This window comes from Dryobates pubescens, chromosome 2 (genome assembly GCF_014839835.1).
Source record: "Dryobates pubescens isolate bDryPub1 chromosome 2, bDryPub1.pri, whole genome shotgun sequence".
Taxonomy (NCBI): Eukaryota; Metazoa; Chordata; class Aves; order Piciformes; family Picidae; genus Dryobates; species Dryobates pubescens.
Window position 1 is genome coordinate 6924663 of NC_071613.1, and position 19608 is coordinate 6944270.

Below are 19608 nucleotides of genomic sequence, written 5' to 3' on the forward strand. Positions count from 1 at the left end.
CTATGATTCTATGGTCAAGTTAGTAATTTTTCATACAGTAGGCGCCACAGAATTGCCTGGATTGGATAAGACTTGGAAAAGCTCTTCAAGTCCAATTATTACCCTCTGTCAGAAGGATTCCACTTAGCAAAAGATAAAATATTATATATATATATATATATATACACACACACATATAAATGAGATATGTTTAATTGCAGCCTTACTGACTCTTGTCTTCTCTGCATCTATTTCCAGTCGTTCTCCTTCCCCCCATACTTCCCTCTGGTTTACATCTTTAAAATGCAGTACGGAAAACTGCCACAAGCACCCTTGGAGAAGCTGAGAAAAGTGCAGCTTCACACATCGAGAGGAGCTGGTGGCAGCACTCAGTTCTCACCATTTCATCCCAGCCCCACGATCTCCTACAGCAGGAGGAGACTGACTGCAGGTCGGTAAACGACGGCATTTGATTTGAAAAGGCAAAACAAACGTCAGGGCTTTGCAGCATCAGCACCAGAAAACAGGGGCACTCTCTTGAGGCTGGTGGCTTGGGTGGCTGGGTTTTAAATTTATGATAAAGTATCTAAAATTAATGATGTGTGCTTTGCACTCGAGTGGTGGAGGCTTGTTTCTGCCCGTGTGCTAATGTACATAATCGCCTCTTTGCAACTAGAAACCAGATACTCTTTCATTCATGCCTTTACTCTCCAGCAGTTTAATTTAGAGAACTGGGGGGGGGGGGAGGGGGATAAATTTAGGGAAGTGGTGGGGGTGATTTTTTTTTTTGGGGGGGAGGAGAGGGGGTTGAGGGGGAAGTAAGGAAAGGAGGAAAAAAACAACAAACCAAACCCACATTTCCCACATTGTGCCTGGACTTGGGATATACAAGTGTGATTATGTAAAAATCTGTGTCTGGGTGGCTGTTTGTCCTTTCTTGCAGAGTATTCTGTGCTCAGTGAGTGGGAGGGTCACAGTGTGTGAGACTAATAAGGACAGAGCTGCATCCCCCTCTATCACTCTTCGGAGCCTCACTGACTCCGGCAACTCCTCGGTGCTACGGCAGCTCCGTACAGGCGTTTTCAGTGCTTCTGGGGGGGGGTCTAAACCAAAAATCAAAGGTAAGCAACTCATTCATTTACACATCTTACACTCAGCCACACTGCAGTGTCGCTGGGTCGTCTCGTGGTGGCATTTGGGGGGGGGGGGTTGTTTGTTCAAATAAAAAATGCCATTAAAGTTTAGCAGTGATTTTTTTTGCCAATATTAATGGTCTCCTATTTATAGCCAGGATGTACACAGCAAAGCTTTTTGATGAGCTCTAATCAGGCTGTGCTGTAGGATTCTGCTCATGATTGTGCAGATACATTGTGCGTGTTTGGCGGGGGACACACACACACACACCATAGGTATGTGCTGAGATACGCCAAGGAGCAGCCCTGCTAAATTCATCGTAATTTACAATCCCGATTAAACTGTTGCCAATCGCTGAGCATGCATATTAATCGCACGCATATATTTACATTAAAAACCCTACCTATTAGTGCGATCGCTCTAATTAGCATGCCCATCAAGAGGCCTACATCCAGCGACTTGAAACACACTTGTGAGCTGCAGCACGGTGGGTGGGAAGCGCAGTAAATGCTCCCCAAGGATGGGGGAAACCCGAGAAGTTCGGCGGCTCCGGGGATGTCATAGAATGGCTTCAGTTGGAAGGGGTCTTAAAGATCACCTTGTGTCACGCCGCTTGTCCTGAAGCCCACCTTGCTGCCCGAGCCCTGCTGTCCCTCCTTCAACGGCCGACACCGCTTTCCCCCTAACCTGCTGATCCCCGGTCCCCCTCACCTGCCGGCCCGGCCCCTCGGCAGCGGCTCGGCGGCAGAGGGCTCCCGCGCTCGCCCCGTCGGGGCTCGGCTCCCGCTCGCAGGCACCGCCAGCCCGAGCGGGCTCCTGGCCCCGCTCCGCCCCGGGGCTGCTGAGGAAGCGGCGGCGGGCGCCTGCCCTTCCCTCCCGTCGCTCGCCTTGCCCGGGGACCAGGCGGTCCCGGCCCCGCAGGCAGATTCCGGAGCGACAGCGGCGGTGGGAGCCCGGAGCGGGGTCCGGGAGGCAGGCGGGCGAGGGGCGCTCCTCGCCCAGCCCCGCTCCCCGCTTGCCTTAGCGGCCCGCTTCTTGTTTTACACCTTCCCTCCAGCACATCCAACTCAGAAATCAAACTGCCGGGGTGCAGCCTGAGCTGCGGAGGGCTCTGGAACCGGCGGGAGAAGACTCTACCCCGGAGGTGCGGTGAAGACGAGGGGGTGGCAGCGGTTCCTCATCTAGCTGGCAAGGGCCCTTCAGAAAATGATTGCTGTGGAGAGGCAGCTCCACTGAATTACTGATGCCTGCTTGTAAAGCAGGTGCAGGAAAATAAATGATAATGTTATTTGGACGTGCATTCACTTTGCTGCTGCTGTTGGGGGGGCTGCAAAAGTTAATGACGGTGTGGCTGCTGGCAGCTCAAGCGAGCGGTAGAACAGCTTTGGGGATGATTAAGGTACCTTGCAATATTTAACCGAAAAAAATAACTGATTTTATCTCAGGTATGTGGTGTGGTTTGCTTACAGAAAATGTGATTAGGAGATTGTCTGTCGTTTTCTGGGCATTAAATTCACATGCATCTGCAGGTCGCGGGCAGCACAGAAGCAAAGCTGATAGTGTCTTTAGAGGACAAAAGAGATGTTGTTGAAGCCAGCGAGTATTTTTGTTGAGATTTAAACTCCAGACTCAATACAGGCTGCTCTAGGCACTTGTGTATTTTGACAGGCAAGGGGGAAAAAAAACCACCGTATTTTGGGTTTCTTTTGCATGAAACTTTTCCTTCTCTTAAACTGAAACAATTCCGTGTGGTCCTTGTGTAATTTGGAGGCTGCCTTCAGCAGTCACTGGCGGGGTGGTGACATCAAACAGTTTAAAGATTTGAAACTGAAAGCCTGAGAGAAAATGAAGAGAAAATTAGGCAGTGCTAATTTAATGAAATTAAAAATGAGTGCCTGTCAAACTAACATCTCTGAGTTGATGCTTCTAGGTTGTTGCTTTTGATCTTAACAGAGAATTAAGAGTGTATTTCAGATGTGGCACTGGGCAGCCTGATCTAGTTGAAAGCGTCCCTGCTGACTGCGGGGCAGTTGGACAAGATGACTTTTGAGGGTCCCTTCCAACCCGAATCTGTGAATCTGTATTTGTCATTTATTTCTAAATGGATCTAAAGCTCTTTTTTTGTAGCTCCTAACAACAGCTCAACGATGCAGATTTGCCTGTGACTAGCGGCTGCCTTTTCACAGCGCAGAGATTCTTGCCTGTAGTTTGCTGCTGGGATGAGGGGGAAAGAATGAGAAGAGCTTGTTCTGAGCACGATTATTTTCTGTTTCAGATTTGTAGCTGATCGTTCACATGTGTCCAGGGGGAGATGAAGTACATTGGATCCTGCATAGTTTGGCTTTGTATGGCAGTCTTCCTCCTCCTTCCTGTTTCTACTTCCGTGGCTGTCAGTGACCAGACAGGTACTTCCATTTATTTCTTTCCTGTCACAGACCAAAAGCATAAATCTCAGTGCTGAGCAAATGAGGACAGTACATGGAAAATAAGCAGTGTAAGCAAACAAGACTATTTTCTTTGCTTGTTTTAATGTATTCTTTAAGAACTCTGAAGTTGGAACCAGTTCCAGAGCAGCCTCTTTCCTCCGCTTGGAAGATCCATGCTTGGAAGCAGTTGTAATTCCTAGGAGTTTTGGGTTTTACTTTTTAACTTACCATGCAAAACAAGATGCACAAAGTTTTGCAGGCTCTGATTTAGCATAAAATCGTTTGGCTTTCTGAAAGCAGATAGGGATTGCTTTGAGCTAAACAGCCTAATGCTTATGCGAAGCCTCGCTTAAACTTAAACCCCAGGCCAGGTCGTACAATTCACAGATGTAGAGGTAGACAAAACCTAAAAAGCCAGGGGAAAGGAATGTAGTAATCCTACAGAATCACAGAATGGTAGGGGTTGGAAGGGACCTCTGGAAATCACCTAGTCCAAACCCTCTGCTGGAGCAGGATCACCTAGAGCAGGTTTCCCAGGCTCACATCCAGGGGGCTTTTGAAAGTCTCCAGTGAAGGAGATTCCACAACCTCTCTGGGCAGCCTGCTCCAGTGCTCTAGCAGCCTCAAAGCAAAGTTTTTCCTTGAGTTGAAGTGAAACCTGTACTCTAGTTTATGCCTGTTGCCCCTTGTCCTATAGTGATAGGACTGCTGAAAAGAGCCCAACATCATCCTCTTGACCCCTACTCTTTAGATACTTGTGTTGTTTAACTTACAAACTTCACAATTCTGTTTTCCTCTAACTTAGAAGCTTCACAATTCCTTGTTTTCTTCTCTTTAGCTTAGAAGCTTCACAATTCCCTGCTTTGTTCTCTTTAACTTAAAAGCTTCACAATTCTGTTTTCCTCTCTTTAACTTGGAAGCTTCACAATTATCTGTTTCCTTCTCTCTAACTTAAAAGCTTCACAATTCTGTTTTCCTCTCTTTAACTTAGAAGCTTCACAATTCTCTGTTTCCCTCTAACTTAAGTTTCTCAATTCTGTTTTCCTCTCTTTAACTTAGAAGCTTCACAGTTCTGTTTTCCTCTCTTTAACTTAAAACCCTCACAATTCTATTTTCCTCTTTAACTTAAAAGCTTCACAATTCTCTGTTTCCCTCTCTTTAACTTAGAAGCTTCACAATTCAGTTTTCCTCTCTTCAACTTAAAACCTTCACATTCTATTTTCCTCTTTAACTTAAAACCTTCATAATTCTGTTTTCCTCTCTCTAACTTAAAGGCTTCACAATTCAGTTTTCCTCTCTTTAACTTAAAACCTTCATAATTCTATTTTCCTCTTTAACTTAAAACCTTCACAATTCTCTGTTTCCCTCTCTTTAACTTAAAAGCTTCACAGTTCTGTTTTCCTCTCTTTAACTTAAAACCTTCACAATTCTATTTTCCTCTTTAACTTAAAACTTTCATAATTCTCTGTTTTCCTCTCTCTAACTTAAAGGCTTCACAATTCGGTTTTCCTCTCTTTAACTTAAAACCTTCATAATTCTATTTTCATCTTCAACTTAAACCCTTCACAATTCTCTGTTTCCCTCTCTTTAACTTAAAAGCTTCACAGTTCTGTTTTCCTCACTTTAACTTAAAACCTTCACAATTCTATTTTCCTCTTTAACTTAAAACTTTCATAATTCTCTGTTTTCCTCTCTCTAACTTAAAGGCTTCACAATTCAGTTTTCCTCTCTTTAACTTAAAACCTTCACAATTCTCTTTTCCTCTTTAACTTAAACCCTTCACAATTCCCTGTTTCCCTCTCTTTAACTTAAAAGCTTCACAGTTCTGTTTTCCTCTCTTTAACTCAAAACCTTCATAATTCAGTTGTCCTCTCTTTAACTCAAAACCTTCACAATTCTCTGTTTCCCTCTCTTTAAAACCTTCACAATTCTCTGTTTTCCTCTCTTTAACTCAAAACCTTCACAATTCTCTGTTTTCCTCTAACTTAAAAGCTTCCTAATTCTCTGCTTTCTTCTTTCTCTTACTGTCCAGGCTTTAGCTCTCTCACTTAAACTCTACGTGGACTCTTCAGACTGTGATGAAGAAGCCTGTCTTAAAGGCACACACACGTGCCTGTGTCATAGGGAACTGTCACTTCTCTAGAAGAGCTGAGCCTCAGTGTGTACCCAAACTTTTTAGCATTTCCCCCCAGTAGTTAGAAAGGAACAGGCCTGTTGCTACTTAAATAGAGTTCTTTTTCATGACTTTTCACACACACCCTCCTCTTTTTTTTTAGAGAATGTGATGTATTTTTAGCAGTGCTATTTTGCCAGGAACCCTGATGGCAGGTAACAGGAGCTATACACATATCCATCAGCTTTGAATCTCTCTAACACATTTGGAACTCAGGCACAAGAAATGGAAAAAAAACATAAATGAATCTGTAACTAGGTTAAGAATCCTTTCACTATTCCTGTCATAAATAGTTAATAAATAATAAGGATAATGTGTGGGCTCTGAGGTAAGAATAATGTGTCGTGAGGAGTGTGAATTTAAGACAGAAGAGGGCTTTTTTTTTTTTTTGCCTCATTTTTGGCATTGTTTTAAGCCCAGCTACAGCAGAGCCCCACACTGCTGCTCATGTAACTGCCCCTTGTTAACTTATTTCAGGTCAGACCCTGGTATCTGGTGTCACTAACCTTCTTTTCTACCCCAGCCTCTTCTGTTGGGAACAAAATCTTCAGTGTTTGGGGGCAGGGAGAGATCAGCTGGAACCAAGATGGGTTGGATGATAGGTTGGACTTGATGATCTCAAAGGTCTTTTCCAAGCTGGTCTATTCTATTCTATTCTATTCTATTCTATTCTATTCTATTCTATTCTATTCTATTCTATTCTATTCTATTCTATGTTCTATGTTCTATGTTCTATGTTCTATATTCTATTCTATTCTATTATTTTCTATTCTATTCTATATTCTATATTCTAGTCTAGTCTAGTCTAGTCTATATCCTATCCTATCCTATCCTATCCTATCCTATCCTATCCTATTCTATCCTATCCTATCCTATTCTATTCTATTCTATTCTATTCTATTCTCTATCCTATTCTATTCTATCCATCTGTAACAGGGTTGCAGGCTGTGGTACCTTTGGTGTTGTCTCTGCCTTTCTTCTCAGGCACCTTCTAGCACTGCCTGTTTGTGACTTTAGCCTGGAATGAGTTTATTTATAGGCAGCCCTGCATGCGGCAGAGGAGGCGGCTCGTTAGCCAGGCAATTATTTGGGGAGGTTAGGAGCAAAGCAGCTCGGCTGCAGTCCATACAGCAGTCTTTCCAGCTCTCCTTTTCTGCCATCAGACATGCTGTTATCCTTCAGGAGGATTTGAAGTAAGATCACAGAGTTACAGAGTGCACCAGGTTGGAAGGGACTCTCAAAAGTCACCTTGTCCAACCCCTCTGTAGGGACATCAATCCAGGCTGGGGGATAAGAAGGTTGAGAGCAGCCCTGTAGAAAAGATCTTTGGATTTCTGGTGGATGAGAATCTGTGCATGAGCCAGCAATGGAGCACTTGCAGCCCAGAAGACCAATGGCAGCCTGGGCTGCATCGCTAGAAATGTGACCAGATGGAGAGAGTGGATCCTGCCACTCTGCTCTGGTGAAACATCACCTGCAGTGCTGTGTCCAGCTGGCCTTCAGTGCAACAGAGACATGGACCTGCTGCAGTGGGTCCAAAGGAGTGCCACAAAGATGATCAGAGGGCTGGAGAACCTCTGCTGTGGGGACAGACTGAGACAGTTGGGGCTGTTTGACCTGGAGAAGAGAAGGCTCTGTTGTGACCTTAGAACTGCATTTCAATATCTGCAGGGCACCTACAGGAAGGCTGGGGAGTGACTGTTCAGGAGGGCCTGTGGGGATAGGATGAGGGGCAATGGTTTGAAACTGGAGCAGGGCAGATTTAGGTTGGACATCAGGAGGAAGTTCTGCTCAGTGAGAGTGGTGAAATACTGCAACAGGTTGCCCAGGGATGTGGTTGAGGAATCATGTGATTACCTCTGGATCTTCCTCTTGTTCTCATGATGGTTCTGGTTCACCATCATCCTTTGTGAGGGAAACTGATTTTCTTCTGTGTTTCTTCTGTCTAGGAGGGACTGATACAGGCATGGTTTGGTGAGACTTAAAATGAGCAGAATAAAATGTGACACCCTCACCTGATGCACACAAAGCTTTGCAGCCTGAACCAAAACCTGATGCCCGTGTCATCTTCCCCCTTTATATAGTCAGCATGATATTTATGGTGTAGAATACCCCTTGGCTGGTTCAGCTGCTTCTCCTGGGCATGGCCCCTTCCAGCTGCTTGTGAAGAAGCTGAACCCAGGACAATTTTGAGGGCAGCAAGGCTAAGTGGTCTGATGATGCATTCTTGTTAACCCTTGTGAGGGAGGGAGCCTGCATCCTAGCTGTGCAGCCATTGTCTTCTGCTGTTTGAAAGAAGCAAGAGATTGTCTACTCTGTTGTTGTTAGCTGGTGGGTTGTAGAAGGGAAGTTTTAAAAGCCATGGAGTCATAGAATCACCTGTTTGGCAGAGAGCTTAAGATGACAGCTAGAACACAGGACCTTCCACCTCAGCATGGGGAGAAAATTCTTTGAGGTGTGGGTGACAGTGCAGTGGAGCAGGCTGCCTGGAGAGGTTATGGAGTCTCCTTCTTTGGAGACTTTCAAAACCAACCTGGGTGTCTTCCTGTGTGACCTGCCATAGGTGATCCTGGTTTGGCGGTGGGGTTGGACTGGATGATCTCCAGAGGTCCCTTCCAACCCCTAATATTCTGTGAGTCTGTGATCGAGTCCAGCCATAACCTAACACCTCCCTGTACGCAACTCTCAGACCACGTCTCTAAGCTCCTCATCCAAACATCTCCAGGGATGGTGACTCCACCACTTCCCTGGGCAGCCTGTTCCAATCCTTGATAACTCTTTCAGTGAAGAGCTTTTTACTAATGCCTAATCAAAACCTCCTCTGGTGCAGCATGAGGCCATGAAAGGGCGTGAGCACAGAAGGTTCCCCACTAACATAAATTAATAACTCATGGAATGGTTTAAATTTGGACAAGCCCTTTAAGATCACCAAGTCCAACCATGCTCTAATTCTACCAAAGCTGGTGCTAAACCATGGCCCTCAGTACCACATCTCTGCCTCTTTGAAACACCTCCAGGGATGGGGATTCAACCACCTCCCCGGGCAGCCTGTTGCAGTCTTTGAGAACCCTTTCAGTTAAGAAGTTTCCCCTAATGTCCAATGGGAACTTGAACAAAGCATTAAAAGAAAATGCTATGAAGTATTGTCTCTTTTCTTATTATATTCCTTTCCCCCCCCTTCTTTCTAATGAAAAGATGTCTTAGCAAGAGTTGGACCAGTCAGAGAAGATGTGACAGAGTGAACCTCTAACAGAGTGTCTGGGATGTACATTACATTCTGCTACAACTTCGTGTCTACTTCGTTGCAGCTAGCAAAGAAACTGCACTTTTCCTTCAGCTGATTGCCACAAATGGATCAAATATGGGTCAAATTAAACCACTGGGAAGAAGAGGAGAGATTGAACCTCTCCTGAGAAAAAAAGTGATGGTGTGCAATTGAGAGAAGCTTCTGCAGTTTGAGGTGATACAGGCAGATGGTGAGGAATAACAAGTAGAGAGCTGCCAGCTTGAGCAGCTACGCTGACAGCAGGGAATAAGCTCGGAGTGAAGCCTCAAGTTAGTAACAGGAAAGAGACTCTTCCAGAGATTGAGGAGAGGTTACTGCTCAAAAAAGAAATACAAGTTACAGGCCAGAAAGCAGGACCTGAGAAAGGATGGACAGTGCAGCAGAAAGGGGTTCAGACATGGCTGCAAGCCTTTTGCTCAGCCGAACCAAATTCTCTCTAAGTTGCCTCCTTCTTCTTTGATAAATTGTATGCAGAGGAATATGTTACAAACTAGACGTGTGCTCAGTTCAAGAAGAGAAAAACACCTACCCCCTTCCCTCTTTCCTCCCCTATTCCCTTTTTCCTATCTTTGTTTCATCAAGTGGCACTTTCTGGGGTCTTTGTTGTCTCCTGTCTCAGTCTGGTTTTGTTCAGCATCTGTCCTTCAGGACCTGCTTAGGGAATCCTTTCCATTTTCTTCCTTCAACAACAAGCACATAGCATTTGCTTCTCACTTTTACTTCTCACCTAGGTGATCCTGCTTTATCAGAGGTTCCTTCCAACACCTACCATTCCATGATTCTAAAATAAAAGCTTTGCCAGCAACACACATGGATTATTGTATATACATCACAGAATCATAGAATCAATAAGGTTGGAAGAGACCTCAAAGATTATCAAGTCCAACCTGTCATCACAGACCTCATGACTAAACCATGGCACCAAGTGCCACATCCAGTCCCCTCTTGAACAGCTCCAGGGATGGTGACTCCATCACCTCCCTGGGCAGCACATTCCAATGGCTAACAACTCTCACTGTGAAGAACTTTCTCCTCACCATCCTGAAGTTTCTCACCTGATCTACTTGAATCCTACATGATTGACCTTCAAATGCAGGAAAAATGTAAATGAAAGTTAATTTGAAGGGGAAACAGGGGGAAGAAGTATGTTAGGGGAAGGAAATCTCTTGTGCAAGACAAAGGAGTAACTTGTGTGCATATAGAATCAAAGAATGGTCCAGGCCAGAAGGGACATCCAAAGGTCATCCAGTCTGACCTCTCCACAGTCAGCAGGGACATCTTCAACTAAATCAAGCTGTCCTGAGCCCCATTAAATCTCACCCTGAATATCTGCAAGATGGAGCCTCAGACACCTCCATGGACAACCTGTTGCAGTGCTCCACCACCCTCATATTAAAGAACTTGTTCCTGACACCAACCTAAATCTGCTCTTCTGTAGTTTGAGGCCATTGCCCCTCGTCCTGTCACTGCAGGCCTTTGCAAACAGTCTCTCTTCTTTCCTGTAGGCTCCCTTCAGGTACAGGCAGCCTGCTATTAGGTTCCCCTAGAGCCTCCTCTTCTCCAGGCTGAACACCCCCAGCTCCCTCAGCCTGTCCTCGTAACAGAGCTACTCCAGCCCCCTGATCATTTTCATATCCCTCCTCTGGACCTGCTCCATCAGCTCCATGTCCTTCCTTCATGGGGGCTTGTTCAACTTTCTTTTACAATCATCAAGTCCCTTGCCAACCCATGAAGAATGTTGTATAAACAAAGTCCTGGGACTGTCAAGCATTTCCATTGCCTTTTGACATGGAATGTGTTTTGGCTCCAGACCATGATTTTAGATAGGCACTTTAAGCCACACAGAGTGAGGGCTTTCAAGTATGCAAATCAGTTCAGCTTTTAGGTTTCCATGTTTTAGAGCAGCTCAGTACATCACAAAATCAAGATAATGGCTCCAGTGCAACTCATGCAATGGGATCACATTCTTAGCATCATGAATATGCAAGATTGGATTCACAAACTGTTGTTAGCATTGCAATGCTGCCACCCTTGGATTTCTTCACTTGTAATTAAATGTCATGAAATCACAGAATCATTTTGGTTGGAAAAGCCCTCTAAGATCATCCAGTCCAACCATTAACCCACCATGGCCATTAAACCACATCCTGCAGTGCCATAGCCACAGGTTTCTTGAACACTTCCAGGCATGGTGACTCCACCACCTCCCTGGGCAGCCTGTTTCAGCCACTCTTTCACTAGAGAAAATTTTCCTCATCTCCAACCTAAGCCTCCTCTGGCACAATTTCAGCCCATTTACTCTCCTTCTATCACCTGAGACTAGGGAGACTGTCTTTTTCTTTCCTGAGTGTCTCCATGTAGACCTTCAAATTCATGTCTCCAGATGCTGAATATTTTGTCTCAAGCCAAAGAAAATTTAATGATCTGGCAGCAGTATTAAAGGCCTTTGAGGACTTAACTTTTTGACTGTACAAACTCATTAATGTTTACAAATATGTAGAGGGTGAGTGCCCAAAGGCTGGAGCCAGACTCTGCTGGGTGATGCCCAGTGACAGCACAGGGGGCAGTGGTGGAGGCTGAGGCATAGGATGTTCCATGCAAGTAGGAGGCAAAAATTCTTCTCTGTGAGGGTGAGAGAACACTGGAACAGGCTGCCCAGAGGGGTTGTGGAGTCTCCCTCTCTGGAGATACTCAAAACCCACCTGGATGTGTTCCTGTGTGATCTGCTCTAGGTGATCCTGCTCTGGCAGTGGGGTTGGACTGGAGGAGCTTTGGACGTTCCTTCCAACCACTAACCTTCTGTGGTTCTGTAACTGTAGAAAGAATGTTCATCAATCTATACCAATGAAAGTTGTCAGTCTTGGTATGGAGAGGTTTTTGGGTTAATATTTTCAAGTCTTGCCTTAACTCTCTGGTAAAAAGAGTAACACTGGGCTCAAGGAGAGCATCAACAGCATGGGATAGAAGATTCATAGTAATCATGGAATCATAAAATCATAGAATCAATCAGGCTGGGAAAGACCTCAGAGATCATCAAGTCCAACCTAATCCTTTCAGCTCTTCTGAGGTTATGGCATACAACTGAAAAAGGAACACTTAAATGGCCTGGCTATGCTGTGAAAAGACCTCAGAGATCATCAGGTCCAACCTAATCCCTTCAGTTCTTCTGAGGTTATGGCATACAACTGAAAAAGGAACACTTAAATGGCCTGACTATGCTGTGAAAAGACCTCAGAAATCATCAAGTCCAACCTAATCCTTTCAGCTCTTCTGAGGTTATGGCATACAACTGTAAAAGGAACACTTAAATGGCCTGGCTATGCTGTGAATGTTATGCCACCGATAAAAATAAGTCCACAGTCCAGTTCTGTGACATGTGAGGAATTGTTGCTGTGATTTGAATATCACAAAAATTAAGCCTGAAGCCTTTATTTGAACTTGTAAGGAAGTGGCTGGTGGGAATCAGCTACAGCTCCCCAGTTTTTCATCACCCAGCCCTCATGTAAGTTAATGCTGAAAACAATCCCAGCCACAGTCGTGTCCCAGGTTCCCTGGAGCTTACTGCAGCAGCTCAAGGTAAAGTCAGCGATAGGCAACACCTGGCTGCTCATGCAATAAATCCAAACCCTATAAGGAGAAAAGGACCCCAGGGCTGTTGGCTGACAGCCAGCCGAACATGAGCCAGCAGTCTGCCCAGGCAGCCAACAAGGCCACCAGCATCCTGGCCTGGATCAGCAAGAGTGTGGCCAGCAGCAGCAGGGCAGCGGTTGTGCCCCTGTGCTCAGCACTGCTGAGGCCATGCCTTGAGGACTGTGTCCAGTTCTGGGCCCTCACTATAAGGACATCGAGGTGCTAGAACAGGTCCAGAGATGGGCAACAAAGCAGGTGAAGGGTCTGGAGAACTGGGTTGGTGAGGAGCAGCTGAGGGACTTGGGGGTGTTTGGTCTGGAGAAGAGGAGGCTGAGGGGAGACCTCATTGCTCTCTGTAACTCTCTGAAACGAGGTTCGAACAGGTGGGGGGTGGTATCTTCTCTCTAGTAACAAGTGGCAGGATGATAGGAAGTGGCCACAAGCTGTGCCAGGGTAGCTTTAGGTTGGACATTTGGAAGCATTTCTTCACTGAGAGGGCTTGCAAACTCTGGAACAGGCTTCCAGGGAGGTTTGGAATCATCACCCCTTGACATGAGACATGTAGACGCCTAGCTTAGGAACATGGTTTAGCAGCAGACTTGGTAGAGTTAGGTAACAGTTGGACTTGATGATCTTGAAGATCTTTTCCAGCCTAACCAATTCTGCTAAAAAGTAATTTAACCTGTAGTCTTTATCTATGTATCTAAATATCTATAGATCTATATATTGATCTATACATCTATATAACTATGTAACTATATATCTCTATATAAGTATATCTCTATATAACTATATATAACCATTCCCCAAGTGTATTTGTGAGATGTTATTTTGGCTTCATCCACATCAGGCTTTCTTTATGCCAACATCCTTCTTGTCATAGAATCATAGAATCAATAAGGTTGGAAAAGACCTCAGAGATCATCAAGTCCAACCTGTCACCCAGCACCTCATGACTACTAAACCATGGCTTCAAGTGGCATGTCCAGGCCCTTTTTGAACACTTCCAGGGATGGTGACTCAGTCTACTTGTGTAAGACTGCCCTAAGCATATTGATCATTTTAGGGTGGCTGTAGATAAAACTCTGTCATTCAATGATCTGAAGGCTGAGGTTTGCAGATTAAAGGGTATCTAAGGTGAGCCTGCTTCTGCCCCACTCTGTGTGTGTATCAAATGGTGTCTTGAAGTTGCTATGTTAGTATGGAATTCCGGTGGATGCTTTTCAAGGGAGGTAAAACTCCCTGCAAACCAAGAATGAGGAAAGGTTTCATTTCAGCTGCAGAGATTTCAATGGGAATATTCTCCACAGTCCTGCTGTGTTTGTTGGATTGCTCTTTTGTTTTGTGGTTTGTTTGGGCTTCCTGGGAAAAGGGAAGTTTCAGTATTTTTAATGCACATTTTAAATCTCATTTTTCATATACTTTATCTAATATGTAATACATATTACATATAGAATCATAGAACTGTCAGGGTTGGAAGGGACCTCAAGGATCAGCCAGTTCCAACCCCTCTGCCATGGCCAAGGACACCTCACACTACAGCAGGCTGCTCAGAGCCACATCCAGCCTGACCTTCAAAACCTCCAGGGATGAGGCTTCCACCACCTCCCTGGGCAACCTGGGGCCCAGAACTGGACACAGGACTCAAGGTGTGGCCTAACCAGTAATGAGTACAGGGCACAATGACTTCCCTGCTCCTTCTGGCCACACTATTTCTGATGCAGGCCAGGATGCCATTGGCCTTGTTGGCCACCTGGGCACACTGCAGGCTCATGTTTAGGTGGCTGTCAATCAGTACCCCCAGGTCCCTGTCTGTTTGGCAGCTCTCCAGCCACTCTGACCCCAGCCTGTAACGCTACATCTTCAATTGGAAGTTTTTATGGGGGTTTAGCAGGGCTGTTTGCAAAGGAAGCGACATTTTGTCTCTATTTGCTTCTTAAGAGTGTGTATTCCTGTGGAGATAGAAAGAAATAAAGAGGAGAAAGCCCTTTTTTTTGTGGTTGTTTTTGCAAGTAAGAGGTTGCATATTAAAGACCCAGTGTTTGATCTAAGGCTTCAGTTAGATTTCACATTAGAATTTACCATATTCCAGATAGCAAACCATTTCTGCTTGGTTACTTAAATCGGACTTAATCCCCTGTAAAGCTGCTTTAATTTCCAGCCATTTCAAAAACAATCCTAAAATATTGCTTCCATTGTTTCTGATGGGATTAGCCTTCTTAATCCACACTTGGAAATTGGTGGTCACTGAAGGAACAATAGATTCACTGAAGGAAAAGAGCTTCACTGAAGGAACAATAGATTATTGTCATGGTAATCAAGCAGTTCTACTTCATTTTTTTCCCCATGTTCATTAAGGGGGGGAAAGGAGATTTTCTAGTAATACAGCCAGAAAGACAAAAGCCACCTTAAGAATACAGAATCATAGAATTGTTAGGGTTGGAAGGGACCTCAACTCTGTGTCCCCAGTACCGTCCCTGGAGGTGTTCAAGGGGAGATTGGACGTGGCACTTGGTGCCATGGTCTAGTCGTGAGGTCTGTTGGGACAGGTTGGACTTGATGATCCTTGGGGTCTCTTCCAACCTTGGTTATACTGTGATACTGTGATCCTGTTCCAAACCCCCTGCCATAGGCAGGGACACCTCACATTAGATGAAATTGCCAAGAGACACCTCCAGCCTGGCCTTAAAAACCTCCAAGCATGAGGCTTCCACCACCTCCCTGGGCAACCTGTGCCAGTGTCTCACCACCTTCATGGGGAAGAACTTCTTCTTGGCATCCTATCTGAATCTACCCATTTATACTTTTGTTCCATTCCACCCACTCCTATCTCACCCTGACACCCTAAAATGTCCCTCCCCAGCTTTCTTGTATCCCCCTTCAGATACTGGAAAGCCACAATTAGGTCTCCTTGGAGCCTTCTCTTCTCCAGACTGAACAGCACCAACTCTCTCAGTCTGTCCTCACAGCAGAGGAGCTCCAGCCCTCTGCTCATCCTCATGGCCCTTCTCTGGACACCTCCAGCACCTCCAGATCCTTCCTGGAACAGAGGGTCCAGAACTGGACACAATGCTCCAGGTGTGGTCTCAGCAGAGTGGAGCAGAGGGGGAGAATCACCTCCCTCAACCTGCTGGCCACAATTCTCTTGCTGCAGCCCTGGCTCTGCTTGGCTCTCTGGGCTGCAAGTGCCCACTGCTGGCTCATATTGAGCTTCTCATCCACCAGCACCCCCAAGTATTGTTTCTGGGAAGAACATGGTAAGAATTTACTGTTTTTCTTCTGGTTATGTTGTTCATATGACCTTTGTTCAGAAATGAACTTGAACAGAAGAATTTCCACCTAAACATGAGGAGGAACTTCTTTAAGGGTGCTGGAGCACTGGGACAGGCTGCCCAGAAACGTTGTGGAGTCACCATCTCTGGAGACATTCAAAACCCACTTGGATGTGTTGCTGTGTGACCTTCTCTAGGTGAACTTGCCTTGGCAGGGGAGTTTGACTTGTTGATCTCTGTGGGTGCCACCTGGAGTACTGCCTCCAGTTCTGGAGTCCCTATTACAAGAGGGATCTGGAGGTGCTGGAAGGTGTCCAGAGAAGGGCCACAAGGATGATCAGAGGGCTGGAGCACCTCTCCTATGAGGACAGATTGAAGGAGTTGGGGCTGTTCAGTCTGGAGAAGAGAAGGCTCCAAGGTGACCTAATTGTGGCCTTTCAGTATCTGAAGGGGGCTGCAAGAAGGCTGGGGAGAGACTTCTCAGGATCTCAGGTAGTGATAGGACTAGGGGCAATGGAATGAACCTGGAGGTGGAGAGATTCAGGCAGGATGTGAGGAGGAAGTTCTTCACCATGAGAGTGGTGAAGCCCCGGAATGGGTTGTCCAGGGAGGTGGTTGGGGTGCCATCCCTGGAGGTGTTTAAGCCCAGGCTGGATGAGGCTCTGGCCAGCCTGCTCTAGTGTGGGGTGTCCCTGCCCATGGCAGGGGGGTTGGAACTAGCTGATCCTTGTGGTCCCTTCCAACCCTGACTGATACTATGATACTATGAAATCCCTACCATTCTGTGGTTCTCTGATTAAAATGTGGTGACATTTGTATCTGCTTACAGCATTAGAAATGTAGGATGAAATCTGAAACATCATGGCTCTTAATGAGATGTTGTTTGGTTTATTGCTGGGTTTCACATCCTAAAGACACAAAAAGCAACTGTTAACATTGCTACCACTGTCCTGACTGTTCTGAGTCATTTTTGTCTGATAGAATTTTACAGTAGGTACCAAACTCTGTTCTCTTGAAGGTGCTGTGTGTCCTTTAATGAAAACTGTTGTCCATCATCTCAAACAAATGAAGAGAGACAGTGCTGGTGTCTCAGGTAAATGACTGCTCATATGGATATCTGAATTAATGGTTAGTAGTGGATGTAATCATAGGAGTCTGAAGCTGGCAGTAGCTGAGGTGGAGTACATGAAAGCTGGGGAAGGACTTTTGACAATGCCTTGTAGTGACAGAATGAGGGGGAATGGATTGAAGCTTGAGGAGGGCAGATTTAGACTGCAGATTAGGAAGAAATTCTGTAGAGTGAGGGTGGGGAGGTTGCCTGGGGAGGATCCCCCTTCTCTGGAGGTGTTCAAGGCCAGGTTGGCTGAGTTCTTGAGCTACTTGGTCTAGTGGGAGGTGTCCTTGCCCATGGCAGGGGGGGTTGGAACTGGATGATTTTTAAGCTCCCTTCCATAGATTCAAAGAATGGTTTAGGTTGGAAAGGACCTTAAAGATCATCTGCTCCAATCCCCCTGAGGCATGGACAGGGATTCCTTGCAACCCATACTATGAATCTGTGACTACAGAGTGCCACCCTCATGTTCCAAAAGCTGTGTGGTTTATTTTTAGGCAGGTAGGGCTAAAATCTCAGAAAGTATTGGATCAAGGTCTGCAGCCCAGCTTGTTTCCATTGTTTTCCCCCAACATCCTTTGTTGTTCTCAGTTCAGATGAGAAAGGAAATACCAAATGCATCTCTCGGCTTGCAAAGCCATCTAGTGAGTGAGTTTTGCACTGAGGAGTCTCTGGGTCAATAAAATGAGTATTGAAATGTTCTCTGCTTTGAAGTATGGCCAGTCTGTGCTCTGGAAAATCAGCCAGCATGCTGGTTGCAGCCAGGTGGGGGTTGGTCTCTTCTCCCAGGCAACCAGCACCAGAACAAGAGGACACAGTCTCAAGCGGTGCCAGGGGAAGTTTAGGCTCAAGGTGAGGAGAAAGTTCTTCCCAGAAAGAGTAATTGGCCATTGGAATGTGCTGCCCAAGGAGGTGGTGGGGTTACCATCCCTGGTGGTGTTCAAGAGGGGATTGGATGTGGCACTTGGAGCCATGGTTTTGTTGTCAGGAGGTGTTAGGTATTAGGTAATAGCTTGGACTTGATGATCTCTGAGGTCTCTTCCAACCTGGTTGATTCTATGATTCTATGAACTCAGTTTTTACCTCTATTAACAGAAATTCCATTAAAGAAACTAAAGGCTTGTTTGGTCTTTCACAGGTTTTGACCTGGCAGAAAGCTTTGCTCTGAGGCAAACCTCTTGTGGAGGGGAAAAAGTCTGTTTCAAACTGGGAAGTGCACCTCTCATCAGAGATACCAAGTAAGTGAAATCCTGCTTGCATTACTGAAGCTCTAAGAGACAGAGCTCAGGCTCAGTGCTGCTAATGAGCTGAAACAGAGCAGTGTCCTCAAGGAGTGGCAGAGTGAGACACACAGCTCTGGCTTCCGGTGCTTGTAACCCTGTTTTCTTTGAGAAGCATTTGGATTCAGGTGTGGGTTTGTTCTGGAGTCCGGAAGGACATAAGCAGAAAGTGGCCTCTGAATATCTTTTACTCAACTGGTGAGGTGCAGGTACTGAAAACTCTGCTGTTTGTACACAAATATTCAGAAACCAAAGAACTTCTCTAGTGTGACACCAGTGCTACCCTAACCTTCCCACAGGGACACTGTGCTGGCTCTCATTACTACTGGCAGGATTCAAAAGAGAAGATCCTTGTTCCTTTTTCTCTTTTCCCCCTTTCTACCACCCCTCACCCCCAACCCCTTTTTTCCCCCCCTTCTTTTTCCCCTTCCCCCCCATTTTTCTTTTTCCCCATCCCCCCTTTTCCCTTTTCCCCTTTTTCCCTTTCCCTGCTTTCCCCCCTTTTTTCCCTTTCCCCCTTTTTCCCCTTTTCCCCCCTCCCCCCTTTTTCCTTTTCTTTATTCTTCTTCCCTCCCCTCCCTTCTCCTCCCCTCCCCTCCCCTTGCCTCCTCTCTGAACCTCTCCTCACCGAACCTCTCCTCTCCAAACCTCTCTTCACCGAACTTCTCCTCCCCGAACCTCTCCTCCCCACCAAACCAAACCTCTCCTCTCTTTCTCTTTCCCCTTCCCCCACTTTTTTTTCCCGCTTTCCCTCTTCATTTTCCCCAGTGCAATTATCCTCCTGCCTCTGAGCAGCAACAGAGCAGTAGGTACTCAGTGGAGAAGTGAAATTAGGCAGCATCCTGTCCTGACAGAGGGTGGGACGAAAGGCAGAGACTACTTGAAAAACCATGAGGAAGGGGAGAGAGAGTGAGGCAGAGTGGGATTGGATGGATTTCAGTTTGCAGGGGGACAAGGAAACAGCAAGAAGCAGTTAGGAATGTAGTTTCAAGTTCCCCACGCTCAGTGGAGAGAGAGGATGATCCCAGAGCTTCTTGGTTGAGATGTGCCCCCAGTCATGGGGCTGTGGTTTCTGTACACAGTGTTCCTGTGGTCAGGAGGGAAGCAAATGTATCCTGAGTCTGCAGGTGGAGTATTCTCTGTTGCAAGAGGTCTGGCTCCAGCTTGCCCGGTGAAAATTACACCCAGCCCTCTGGACTTCCCCTGGGCAGAGCAGTGAGGGGCTGTGGGTAGCATGAGGCCAGGGGAGAGGGAGAGAAGAAGAACCTGAGGCACCCAGGCACAGAGCAAAGTGAATTTGTGGCGGGGAGAATGAGT

At 46.0% G+C, this 19608-nt stretch overlaps 1 protein-coding gene across 1 annotated transcript in view; it reads left to right on the forward strand.

The window, feature by feature from the left end:
* Positions 1 to 345: 345 nt before the first annotated feature.
* Positions 346 to 19608, forward strand: part of COL19A1 (collagen type XIX alpha 1 chain) — a 221109-nt gene continuing 201846 nt past the window's right edge. Inside the window, exons 1-5 of the mRNA XM_054169651.1 lie at positions 346 to 430; positions 923 to 1100; positions 3389 to 3518; positions 16919 to 16993; positions 18150 to 18249. Coding sequence (XP_054025626.1) covers positions 3425 to 3518; positions 16919 to 16993; positions 18150 to 18249 — 269 coding nt within the window. The 5' untranslated portion in view covers positions 346 to 430; positions 923 to 1100; positions 3389 to 3424. The remainder of the gene's footprint in view (positions 431 to 922; positions 1101 to 3388; positions 3519 to 16918; positions 16994 to 18149; positions 18250 to 19608) is intronic.